The sequence below is a fragment of the Mercenaria mercenaria genome, chromosome 16 (assembly GCF_021730395.1).
Source record: "Mercenaria mercenaria strain notata chromosome 16, MADL_Memer_1, whole genome shotgun sequence".
NCBI classification, from domain to species: Eukaryota; Metazoa; Mollusca; class Bivalvia; order Venerida; family Veneridae; genus Mercenaria; species Mercenaria mercenaria.
The window spans coordinates 70,884,618-70,898,836 of record NC_069376.1 but is presented as its reverse complement, the minus strand read 5'-3'; the positions used below and the strand labels follow the sequence as shown (position 1 = coordinate 70,898,836).

The 14,219-nt window shown below is 35.9% G+C and overlaps 1 protein-coding gene across 3 annotated transcripts in view; it reads left to right on the top strand.

The window, feature by feature from the left end:
* Positions 1–14,219, top strand: part of LOC123541575 (dyslexia-associated protein KIAA0319-like protein) — a 107,680-nt gene that overhangs the window by 82,250 nt on the left and 11,211 nt on the right. For all 3 annotated transcript variants that reach the window (XM_045327141.2, XM_045327140.2, XM_045327142.2), the window contains exons 13-18: positions 6,466–6,589; positions 10,635–10,767; positions 11,314–11,465; positions 12,140–12,291; positions 12,905–13,043; positions 13,536–13,606. In XM_045327141.2, the coding sequence (XP_045183076.2) occupies positions 6,466–6,589; positions 10,635–10,767; positions 11,314–11,465; positions 12,140–12,291; positions 12,905–13,043; positions 13,536–13,606 (771 nt within the window). The remainder of the gene's footprint in view (positions 1–6,465; positions 6,590–10,634; positions 10,768–11,313; positions 11,466–12,139; positions 12,292–12,904; positions 13,044–13,535; positions 13,607–14,219) is intronic.

Sequence of the window (14,219 nt, the reverse complement as noted above, 5' to 3'; positions counted from 1 at the left end):
AAGATGTTGAACTTGCTAGGTTGTATAATACAGGTATAATATACATGTCAGGTGGGTAATTTAGGCCCTTCCTTTGATAAATGTGTTTTCGCAACATTATCTGAAGACTTATTTATTAAATCTCTTTTCAGCATAGTTTGTCAAGTATAGAGGAATAATTTTCTTATGCTGGGAAACAAAATATGATTGAAATTTAACTAAACACACCGACGTACATATATATCGCTACATTAATTCATGCAATGCACATTGTCTTCGCTTAATATGTCACTGTCAATTTTGAACTAAATTCTTGTGTGCCTCATGTATTTTTCATGCAAATCATGTAGAGTTGTCATCACAGATTACAAAGAGTACCGTTACTTTGTAGTGCATCTTTGAAATAGAGTGAGGCATGTTGTTGATAAATTTTATGTTACTCGTCCACTGTTATTTTAGGCTAAATGCTCGAAAACGTTTTACAAAAAAAAAAAAAAAAAAAAAGAAAATCGAGTGGTCTATTATAAAAATAAGATTCAAACGTTTTTAAACAGTATTATTTGGGCAGTTTTTTCTTTGTTTGGTGTTCAGGATTGTTAATTGTTGCACTACTACGTTTGTTAATCTGGTGAGGAAATTCTGTTCGCTGAAGCTCAACTTTCCGTACATAAATTTGAAACAATTGTTACGTTTCCCGAAAACACATTGTTTACTTGAATTTTTCGAAGAAACGGGGTCAGAATCGTGATGTCTGTCAATTTAGAGGCTGAAAACAATAGATATTTTGTTATTTTCCATACAGAACCGGATTCTATTATATTATTATAGATTCTATTGTTACCAGAGTCAAATAAGAATCACGGAAACTTTGTTAATTCAGTTGCGGCCTCAAAATTTATTATTATTTTTTTTACACCATTCTAAACTTTTAAACTAAAGAGAAATCAATTGAATTTATACATGTATATGTGGCTAGCTTTCCTATGATATTTATTGGTTGTCATTAATTCTTAATAGTATTTAGTTAGAGCTGTTCGTATTTATTTCTAAGGGCACTGGTGTCAGTTAACATGACATTTTAAAATGGCGTGACATTGCAAATAACAATAGATAGAACTGTTTTACATTTGGTTTCCCATTATATAGTGTCACGTTTTTGTTTGGTGTTAGAAGCTAACTAATATAAGATTAGGTCATCGTATTTGTAAATATGTAGCGTTAATATATACTGCCAATATTTAGCCGAATCAAATATCACAGATCATATTAATGGTTCTTAAAATTTTGGAAGTCATCATATTGTATTACAACACTCTTGACTGATGATTTTATCATTGGAGTATGTATGTGTAGTGAGCAAAACTTCAGAGCTGGTTATCATGGGATTTGGTTGAAATCTGTAACAAACTACCAGTCGTTTGTTACGTTATGAATGAAAATTTTTTGGTTGTCTTCATTTTTCTCCTGTTCCAGTAAGTGAATTCTCTTCGAATAGCTCATGTAGCACTATATCATGTTAACGAAATTCTGTAGTTTTTTTTTTACCTTAGCCCGGAACCAGGATTTCATAAATCAGTGGTGGTTTGTTATATAAATTATTAAAGTCGGATTTTTAATATTTAAGTAAAAAATTTCTTTGACAATCCAAGCCGAAATTATTAACTGAAGACAGATAATGTTAACGTCATTATGTATTACATTTACAAAATAAGGTTGAAATTGTGTTTCGTGTAAGTTGAATATCTGGACATATTTCATGCTGTATAGCGCAATCTATTTATAGAACGATTACGTATTTATAAGTAGAAAGCGATAGCGAAACATGGGTCTTCATAGTAAAGTATGGTTTCTTTTAATATACGATTCGACAGAAGTACAACTACTTTAACACGGTTATTGATAAATATATCGACCTAGTTCCGCAGTAGATCTATTCATTTATAAATACATGTATAATTGCACGACAATTTTAGAGATGTGTGACCCATCCGCTAGCTTCAGTATTTTACCGCAGTATTATTATAAATTAATAGTGCAGACATGCCTTGATATATAAATCCCACATGGTAACTTAAACGATAAAATGTTTGATAATTATGATTTTCTTCATTAAAACGTTCAATACAGAAAACATTTCAGTATGCACTTAACTTTTTCATTGACAATCTTCTTGAGTTCAACGATGCATGAGAACATAACAAGCAAACGATAATACAATGTATAAATATGCAGTCGTTTTAATTAGTATCAAGTTGATCTATACTATGTTTAAATTGGTACCGTAGTGTATTGGATTGTGTTGTCATACCCGACCCGATTGAAGGCCTTGTAAACTCATTGAAAAGCTAACCAAAATGCAGTAACAACATAATGCTTGTGGATAAAAGGGATAATGCTTGCGGATAAAAGGGATAATGGTCTTTCTGGATATTGATGTATAGCCTTGAAGGGTACATATCAACATGGTTGGAACTGAATTTTAATTGAATTACATTAGGACATAAATCTTAAGATAAACGTGTATTCAAACAAATATATTTTAGGTAAGCATTTAAGTTAGTTATTTCTTTCAAAGATAGAACTATAGATCATCATCATGATGATGAAACAAAGGATCCGAATCACTCAAGACGATAATCCTTCTGCTCCTTGTTTCATACATTGGCAAAACGTGATCAACTGATGTTGTGGGATTTGCTCTACTTGTCTTTCAAATACCTATCCGATTATGTTATAGTTATATGGATGAACCAGTTTGGTTTTAAAGAACAAATATAATTGTTGTAAAGCTGAGATAGTATTTTTTAGAATTTAAGAAATCGTTGCACGAATTTTTGGGGATAAATTTTGGCAAATTTATTTAGGCCTGGAAAAATTCTGTCGACCGTGGGGCGATCGGGCGTGCTTTGGGACGTTTTGATGGTACGGATGTTACGGTGTATATAAAGGTATTGCTCTAGTGCCTTGGCAATATCTGACTAGCCTTGCTTAAATGTATCATAGCCTTGCTGATGTCATAGCCTTGCTCATCATATAGTATTTGCCTCGCTTAGAATTACAGTACGTTGCCTTGCTCCATTGGTCCGCTAAATGTTCCCATTACTTTGCAGGTAACGTCGAGTTATGGGGAATATTTAATTTACTGTGGTGTACTGTAGCCTTGCTCATTATAGTATTTGCCTTGCTTAGAAGTACAGTACGTTGCCTTGCTCCGCTAAATATTGTGGTGTACTGTAGCCTTGCTCGTTGCTTAGAATTACAGTACGTTGCCTTGCTCCGTTGGTCCGCTAAATATTGTTGTGTACTGTAGCCTTGCTCGTTGCTTAGAACCACAGTACGTTGCCTTGCTCCGTTGGTCCGCTAAATATTCCTCATTGCTTTGCAGGTAACGTCGAGTTTTGGGGGATGTTTAATTTACGTGTGTGTACTGGGGTATCCCTTGCGTCCGTGTGGCGCTGCTTGTTGCTCTACAGGTAACGTGGAGCAATGACGTGGTGCTTTACGAGTACGTCTGGTTTCCTCCCGGTCGACTGGTTTTTTCAAATAGCTTTCATTGGAGTGGCCATACTCTGCCAAAATATTGATAATAACTTTTATATTGAAAGGAATATTTCATAGGTTGAATTAGCACTGTTAACAGTATCTTACGCACCGGTAATTGAAATATGTGACTGTATTCATATCTGAAATGTACAAATAAACATGTAAAAATGTGAATGTTACTTGTCTTCTGGTTATAATTTCGGGTAATAAAATAATAAAAAATTATTTTGCCTAAAAATAATTACTTTATTTTTTCCCGAAATTTATAGCTATCTCGTTGCTAGGTGTGTTAGCTATAAACTATCGTCGTTGTCAAGTAATCCAGTTTTCTAGTTCCTTGTCTAAACATAACAGATTAATGATAAACGCCTATTCGTCAGGGAACCACTCGAGCGTTATATAAATCGAGAGCACGTGCAATCTTCTCAGTTGAACTAAGGTGTATGGCTAGCGCTTCAGATCGATGTTAAATTGCCCACCCCCCCCGCCACACCCCCAGTAATAATAATAATAATACTAATAATAAAAATTGTTGTATACCTACAATTCATTATATTTTGTATCTTTAATTCTGTTATGGACAATCTGACTGTTTTTGTTAAGTATTTATGTTGCAGATAATATGCTGCCACTGGGTGCCAACTCCGGAAGTGTTCAGACTCCAGGTACTTTCCACAGACATTAATTGAACGGATTCCTGGGCTACAAACAATTTGTGAAACAGACAAATCTAAAAGGATATCATTCTTCCGGACTGTTGCTTAAAGAGAAATCAAAAGGACAATTTAGAATTAATACATGTATAATTTTTATTACTAAAATTCCAGTTAATCATTTCCATATTTATATACAATTATTTTTATGTCACTCCTAATTGTAAGGGCCTGGAAAAATTCTGTCGACCGTGGGGGCGATCGGGCGTGCTTTGGGACGTTTTGATGGTACGGATGTTACGGTGTATATTAAAGGTATTGCTCTAGTGCCTTGGCAATATCTGACTAGCCTTGCTTAAATGTTCATAGCCTTGCTGATGTCATAGCCTTGCTCATCATATAGTATTTGCCCTCGCTTAGAATTACAGTACGTTGCCTTGCTCCTTTGGTCCGCTAAATGTTCCTCATTACTTTGCAGTAACGTCGAGTTATGGGGAATATTTAATTTACTGTGGTGTACTGTAGCCTTGCTCATTATAGTATTTGCCTTGCTTAGAAGTACAGTACGTTGCCTTGCTCCGCTAAATATTGTGGTGTACTGTAGCCTTGCTCGTTGCTTAGAATTACAGTACGTTGCCTTGCTCCGTTGGTCCGCTAAATATTGTTGTGTACTGTAGCCTTGCTCGTTGTTTAGAACCACAGTACGTTGCCTTGCTCCGTTGGTCCGCTAAATATTCCTCATTGCTTTGCAGGTAACGTCGAGTTTTGGGGGATGTTTAATTTACTGTGGTGTACTGTGGTATCCCTTGCGTCCGTGTGGCGCTGCTTGTTGCTCTACAGGTAACGTGGAGCAATGACGTGGTGCTTTACGAGTACGTCTGGTTTCCTCCCGGTAGACTGGTTTTTCAAATAGCTTTCATTGGAGTGGCCATACTCTGCCAAAATATTGATAATAACTTTTATATTGAAAGGAATATTTCATAGGTTGAATTAGCACTGTTTACAGTATCTTACGCGCCGGTAATTGAAATATGTGACTGTATTCATATCTGAAATGTACAAATAAACATGTAAAAATGTGAATGTTACTTGTCTTCTGGTTATAATTTCGGGTAATAAAATAAACACATTTATTGGTCATAAAATGAAATAAAATAAAGGAAAATTTTATTTTTTATTTTTGTTTGTTCAATTATATATGCCTTTACTGTAAAACTAACAGTATACTTTAACACTATTACAGCAGTAATAATTTATCGAGGAAACGTAACAAAAACGCGAGCGAACTTAGAAAGATAACTTGCCAGAAACATTTTTCTTTTTACAGTTTTTTGTGCCATAGCAGTTGTTAAAATGCTAGAAATATCCATCCCTCGACTTATGGTCGGGGCAAGTTGAAAATCTAAGATTTTTTATCCAGAGTAGGCTCTCGTCTTATGGCCGAAGTCGACGTATGGCCGGATATATACGGTAAAAGAAATGGACAGATATGGACCTTGATGTTATTTATGGACCAAGGTCTCATTTCATTTTGAACCCATGACATTTAGTTGAGCTGTTACCATGCCGGTTCAGTATCCAAAATGTTATGGTGTTTTATTTAAGTTGCCTGTTCAGACCATGCTTTGGAAGGTATTTTCTTTATTTGTTGATTGATTAAAGGATTCAAGTGCCTAACTCATGATCTGGAGGTCTTTGGTTCTAATCTAGATGGTATTTGACCATAGTCTGCACTATCCATTACCTGTACTGGTCAAAATTCCAGGAAAACAATTACCAAGCTACGATACCCTTTGGTACAATCAAAATAAAATTCAAAAAGGTTTATTAGTTTCCATTGACCTTTATTCTGATTAAAATATGCTGGTTACGTTTAAACTGAAAATGAAATGGGTGGTCTTTTAAACTGGCTTTTATTTCACAGAAGGTCTTTTGTACTGAGATAACTATTTTTGCTTTGGTTTTATATCAATGTTGTTATACAAGGTTTCAATAGCAGTATTATTCTAGAAGCGTTATACAGTTTCCCTGTGGAACTGTCAGAGATTATTACTGTGTAAATATGATGTTGTTCTCAGATTTATTTACATTTGTGAGCTGCTTGTTTTTGATTGCGATTCATTGATTATGTCATTAAATACAATTGCAAATTAATGTTATTGCAGTCAAGGGGATGCATTTTGCAGATTCATCGAAATTCTGTATTAGATTTTGCTAGATATCTGTGTATCAAAATGTTAACAGTTTCTGTATAATATAATTGCACTAATGAAATAATTGTGTTTTCTAGGGTGCAAGAACTTCAGAGCTGCATTTATCAAACTTGGAAGTAGGTGACTATACATTTACACTGAAGGTGACAGATTCTGCAGGCCAAGTTTCAACAGCTGATGTTCATGTCTATGTTAAACCTGGTGAGAAATTAATATGTTTAACTGTTCATAGATATTTTTATGCCCAAGGTGATTGAAATGTTCATTTGAGAGTCCACATTCCATCTAGTCATGCTGTCCTGTGTATTTACCTTTTCCTACAGATTCCATCAAATTCTAATGTAACTTAGTATAAATCATAAACATGAAGTGGACATATTCATATGATCAGGACTTTCAAAGTTGATTATTTTCTCTCTGAGTTATGCCTTTTTTTAGCTTGACACTATTACAGAATTATATCTGCATTAGGTAGCCAGCCACATATATATATTTAAAGGTTGATATATTTTGTCCATGATGTATAGATATTAGTTAAAAATATTCAGCAATAAAAAAGTTACAGCAAATAACAATAACACAGTAAGCTGTACCCTGAGCACGTTAGGGTACAAGTGACGTCATGATAACATTAAAGATACAGTCACACTTTTTCAACTTAATCACTGCGGATTTGAATGCATTTTCTATGTCTCTGTAACCATTTAGCATAGGTATCGCTAAATCAGTCACTGTTGTATGACGAAACAACATTTTGCATATACATACGAAGCTCAGTGGCGTCCTCAAACCGCATGCGTCATGAGAACCTGTAGTGATAAAATTAAGTCACACACACTTTAGACATGCCCAGCTCTGTTTTCAAAATGTCATGCACTGTAGAAGTGGAAACATCTAGTTCAGAAGCTAAACTTCTTGAAGTGTATCGCCTATCAATGTACACCATATCTTTCACTTGCTCTGAAATGGAACATTACGCCGCATCCATGATCATCTTCTATAGAGCATCTTCCTTCCCGAAACCATCCATGCCACTTAAAGACAAGCGCCCTACTGCATTTCTTGATCATACTGAAACTCTGTAAAATCTTTAAAGAGGAATATTCAACATTTGACAATGTATATATTTAGAAAGAGTAAACTGGCAAAAAAATATGAAAATCGGACTACAAACAAAAAAGATATCATTTTAAATTTTGTCAATTTAATGAAATGGCAGCCATTTTGGGCACAGTGACGTCATCGTTCTTTATATAAGCATTACCAAATATGTAAAATACAATTAAACATGAAGCTTAAATTTAAAATATACACTTTTTATTACACTAGAGGGTTCATATTATTTTATGGCCAACAAAATATGATTCTCTTAGTTGTTATTCACTGATTTTCCATATATGATAATGCCCTTATAAGGAAAGAATGATGATGTCACTGTGCCCAAAATGGCTGCCATTTGAGTACATAGATGGTATTCAAATGGCTATGTCTTTTTTGTTTTTTGTCCAATTTTGATACATTTTCCTTCAGTGTTAATGTTTTACCCAGTTCTTATAAAAAATGTTGCCAAATTTTGCATATTCCCCTATATCTTTTAACCAGACAAATATCAAAATTTCTGGTAATGATGTCATAAATGACGTTGGACAGCAGACGATTTCGCGGAGTCGTACGCAAAAGAAAACACATTCAAATGTGATAGTAATCAATTTTTATGCCCCCGAAGGGAGGCATAAAACTGTCCGCCCGTTAGTTCGTTCGTTTGTTCGTCACAACATTAACTTTTTGCATGAAGGCACTTTACTGGTGAACCACTGCACTCAGGACCTTCAGACTTCACATGCTGGTAGTACTTATTGAGTACAAAACCCCTATTGACTTTGGGGTCACCACTTCAAAGGTCCAGGTCAAAGGTCAAGGCGCTGCGGGGGCATGTGTCACCATTAGTGACAGCTCTTGTTTAAGAAATGTTGAAAAGTGCATAATTTTTTACGTATGCTAATGCGCGTTGCTATGGACACTGATAATTCAGCAAATAATATAAAAAACATTTGTATTTCAAATACATGCTTATTAGAAAATGTAAATCAAAGTTCATTTTAAGTGTCACAGTAATGTGACAAATAATGACGTTATACGAACAATCTACGAACTTCCTGATCACCCCTTGTATATCTGTTTGTATATCTGTACCTGAAGTACTGGATTTGTCAGTACTTAATTTGTCCAGAGTTATTGCCCCTCAGTGAATCAAAAACTGCATTTTTTGTTCATCAACAGACTTATCTTGGTAATATTTTGTCAATTCAAACTGGAACAAGACTTATTAATTATGTCTCCCCCCCCCCTTCACTCTGGGGGAGACATATTGTTTCTGCCCTGTCCGTCCGTCCATACGTCACACTTTATTTCCAATCAATAACTAAAGAACCATTTGGCATAGAACCTTCAAACTTCATAGGGTGGCAGGACTTATGGAGTAGAAGACCCCTATTGTTTTTGGGGTCACTCCATCAAAGGTCAAGGTCACAGGGGCCTGAACATGGAAAACCATTTCCGATCAATAACTTGAGAACCATTTGGCCCAGAATGTTGAAACTTCATAGGATGATTGGACATGCAGAGTAGATGACCCCTATTGATTTTGGGGTCACTCAGTTAAAGTTCAAGGTCACAGGGGTCTGAACATGGAAAACCATTTCCGGTCAGTAACTTGAGAACCACTTGACCCAGAATGTTGAAACTTCATAGGATGATTGGACATGCTGAGTAGATTACCCTTGTTGATTTTGGGGTCACTGCGTTAAAGGTCAAGGTCACAGGGGCCCGAACAATGAAAACCATTTCTTGTCAGTAACTTGAGAACCACTTGACCCAGAATGTTGAAACTTCATAGGATGATTGATCATGCAGAGTAGATGACCCTATTGATTTTGGGGTCACTCCATCAAAGGTCAAGGTCACAGGGGCCTGAACATGAAAAACCATTTCCGATCAATAACTTGAGAACCACTTGACCCAGAATGTTGAAACTTCATAGGATAATTGGACATGCAGAGTAGATGACCCCTATTAATTTTGGGGTCACTTAGTTAAAGTTCAAGGTCACAGGAGTCTGAACATGGAAAACAGTTTCCAGTCAGTAACTTGAGAACCACCTGACCCAGAATGTTGAAACTTCATAGGATGATTGGTCATGCAGAGGAGATGTCCCCTATCTATTTTAGGGTCACTCTATTTTAAGGTCAAGGTCACAGGGGCTAAACATGAAAAACCATTTCCGGTCAGTAACTTGAGAACCACTTGACCCAGAATGTTGAACTTTCATAGGATGATTGGACATGCAGACTAGATTACCCTTGTTGATTTTGAGGTCACTTGATCAGAGGTCAAGGTCACATGGGCCTGAACATGGAAAACAAATTCCATTCAGTAACTTGAGAACCACTTGACCCAGAATGTTGAAACTTCATAGGATGATTTGTCATGCAGAGAAGATGTCGCCTATTGATTTTGGGGTCACTCCGTTAAAGGTCAAGGTCGCAGCAAATAGAAAATTGAAATCCATTTCCGGTTTATAACTTCAGAACCATTTGACCTAGAACCTTCAAACTTCATAGGGAGATAGGAATAACAGAGTAGGTGACCCCTATTGTTTTTGGGGGTCACATCGTCAAAGGTCAAGGTCACAGGGGGCTGAACATAGAAAAACTCTTTCCAATCAATAACTTGAGAACCACTTGACCCAGAATGTTGAAACTTAATAGGAAAATTGGACATGCAGATTAGATGACCCCAAATGATTTTGGGGTCACTTGATCAAAGGTCAAGGTCACAGCAGCCCGAACATGGAAAACCGTATCCAATTCATAACTTGAGAACCACTAGGCCCAGAATGTTGAAACATAGTTGGATGATTGGACATGCCAAATAGGTGATCCCTATTGCAGCCAACCATCAGTATCTCTTTGACTTTCGCTCTTGTCCCCTATTGAGTTCTTGCATATACGACTATGCAGTGGGGGAGACATGCGCTTTTTTACAAAAGCATCTTCTAGTTAAGTTTTCCTATGAAAATTCTGACAGTGTGTGGTTTCTACACATAACTGTAACATGGAGTCATTCAACACCATCAGGTAGGAAAATTATGTACAGTCTGTGGTTCTATCCACAGTGTTTCTACACCATCAAAGAGAGGCAACTTCTATAAGAAAAAAACTTTATTGGAAATGTTATATTGTTTCAGAACAAAATACCCCACCAGTTGCACGTACAGGGGGAAGTATAGAAACCTCACTGCCTCTAGATAACATCTTACTTGATGGCAGTAACAGTACTGATGATCAGAAAATCACATCATTTCTATGGGAACAAACTGGGTAAGATTATTGTCTAAATTTGACACAGTTTTCTTGAAGTATTCCAAGAATGCTCAGTAGTTCAAATATGAAGATACTTTTAAACATTAATCTAGATGTTTGAATTCTGTGGCTCGATTTGTCACAAAATTAAATGTGTGGTGTGAAAAAAAAATGAGATTTTTTAGCTTGTCTGATTTTTGAGGTAGTCGTCACTTGGTCGTGGACATCAGTTAAAACTTTTGTTTGGGTCCACTTTTTTTAAAAAACCATGAGCTACAGCTTTGAAACTTTGCAAACTTGTTGTCATTATTAGGTGACTTAGTAGGCCAAGAACCATAACTCTGATATGCATTTTGTTATGGCCCTTTTTGTACTCAGAAAAGTTGAGTTCCTTGGTCAAATATAAGGACAGATTCAAAAATGTATAAAGATAAAATGGTTATGAAACAGAAGGTGTTGAATTTTACTAATCTGTTTTAAAAACAAGATTTTTAAAAGAATAATCATCCAGATAATGCTTTATTAGGTGATGACTTACAAAATTATTGACACTATCTGCTACAGGGGACCTACAGCACTGACTATACATGATGCAGACAAGGCTGAAGCGACCGCAAGTGGAGATATAAAGAAGGGAAAATACGTGTTCAAGTTGACAGTGAAAGATAAAGAGCAGCTTACATCCTCTGCAACACTAGACGTGGAGGTTAAACAAGGTAAATCTTACCTTTATTGTCACCAGACTCCGCCCCTCTAAATGCAAAAGAGCTGTGATTTACACATGAATATGTTTCTTCATACATTACAATGTATTTGAGTCAAACGTTTAGTATCGGGTGAAATGGGTTCTTGCTTTCATAGATAATCATTCATAATTGTATAAAGTTGCATAAGTAAAGGCAATCCCAGGGGCCATAACTCCCAGATTTAAAGCCTTAACCTGGTTTTGATTTGGAACAACCAATGATCAGATTCGAGGGCTGAATGCAATACTGTAGTAACTCCTATTAAATAAAGGACTTACGACAGTATTGCCTTCAACCCTCGGATTGCTTATTAGGCAGGTTTGTACCCTATGAACATATTTCTAGTTTTATGTAATAATCTTTGTAAGTTTTAGAAATGTTAGATTATTACTGTACAGTTAAAGTTTTACAATATGAGCAGTACCCGGTTTGAAAATTCAAAAAATACTTTGTGAATAAATTCTTGAATATTTTCATGATTCATTTCATAGAGGCTTTGAACAGAATTAGAAATAGTATCCTATTAGAATTGATGACAGTTATGTTCAGACAAAGAGGTAAATTTATGAACTCAAAATTAGAAGAAAGAATGATTTCTGTTACTGGTGCATAATTCTGAAATTACCTTCTCCTTTTATTTTCAGTTCAGAATGAGGCTCCGGTAGCTGATGCAGGTGGTGATGTTGTTGTTCAGTTACCACAGATGCTTGTTCTGCTAGATGGTTCCAAGTCTTCTGATGATCATAAAATAACTGAATATAACTGGGTCCGGGAACCAAAATCTTTATCTGCAGGGGTATGTTGAGCTATATAGTACTGGAGATAATTTATCTTTATATGTAAGTTTCTCAACAAAAGTGCTTTGATGTAATACAATTATAATTGGAAATGTGAAAACACTGCTGTAAAAGCTGGGAAGTATTCAGACACGGTATGAGCCTTGTTTGTAATTTTATATCAAAAAAAGTGTTTCATTCTGATTATTGATTTCTTACCATATTTAACTTGTTATGCACTCAGAAATCCAATTATAACAACAATTTTGGACATACGGATAAAGAATTGAGGAAAAATACCAGAAACTATATTTGGTCAAACTTGAGATTATTTTCTGTGTTTCACAAGAAGACCTCCACCTTCCATTAGCAATACTGTTAACTTCTTCCAAAAAAAAACTGGCAGGCAAGGGAAGTTAAATGGTAGCGAGTCTCTTGAATTTGTTACTTCTGTACTCCGCTTTTATATTGTTGTTCAGCACTGTCTTGCTGTATGGGTCATTTCTGTTACGCAATCCCTAGTCATTATGTTTTTCCGGATATTTTACTGTATATATATTAATTAGTTGACTTATACTTATTAACACTAAAATGTTTCTATTGATCAATCATCATGTCACAACTATATTCCAGGATATACTAAACAGCTCGGACCACCAGGCAGTGTTACAGCTGGCTAATCTTGTAGCAGGGAAGTACATGTTTACTCTGACTGTAGTTGATGCGGAGGGATTGAGCAGCAGTGATAAAGCTTCCGTTCTTGTTAAACCAGGTATGTAAAATGTTTAATTGAACAGTTAAGAAGTTTAATCGTTATGGTGATTAAGACTATAACGGTATTCTTTTGACAGCTTTGAACACACAATATGACATAACCCTCACTTATCTGTCCTGAAAATGATTTCAGGCCAAAGTACATGACTTGAGTTTCCTGTCTTTGATGTAAGGTCTGAATGGGCAAGTGGTTACAGTCAGGGACTTAGAATCTCCCCAATATACACACACACACCAACCACCTTTCCTGAAATAACACACAAGGGGATAGCTAGGATCTTCCACCTTCAAAAGCTGCAGTATTAATGAATAAAATTACTTTGATGACACTTAAAAAATCCATTAAAAAAAAATGAACTGAGAGAGTCCCCTTAACCACCCATTTAATTCAGTTGCTTTCATGTTTCACAGGTGCAGTAAATAGATTTTGTTTATGTGTAGCCAGTTGAATAAGACATGAAATGAACGGAAATGCGTATTTCTTTTTCAGCTGGCCACAAGAATGATCTTCTGGAACTTATATTAGATGCTGATATTACAAAGTTTACGGAGGAAAATAAGGTGAGATATTACTCAACATGGGGAAAATGGGGTTAAATTGATGAAAAAAAGTGATTAACCTTTATATGGGAACACATAAATGAACCGCGTCATGGGAAAACCAACATGGTGGCTTTGCAACCAGCATGGATCCAGACCAGCCTGCGCATCCGCGCAGTCTGGTCAGGATCCATGCTGGTCGCTAACAGTTTCTCTAATTGCAATAGGCTTTCAAAGCGAACAGCATGGATCCTGACCAGACTGCGCGAATGCGCAGGCTGGTCTAGATCCATACTGATCGCAAAGCCACTATGTTGGTTTTCTCAAGGCACGGCTCAAATACTATTATACACATTATACTTTGAACTGGACGCAGAAAAAAATTAGAATGCATTATGATCGGTTGGTCATTTTACATAATTATATGCTGAAGCAACCGAAAAGTAAACTGAACCAAAAACATTCACAAATTGAAATCCTAGTTGGGTTATGGAATTTGGACTGAAAAGGTGAAAAAGGTCATGTTTTGCTACAAGTTAGTTTACTTTTTCTTTGCTGATACAAAAAATTAGGTCATTTGTTTTTTGAGGGTGGGGAATCCTGGTGCAATCCTAAACAAGACTGCAGTATTCTC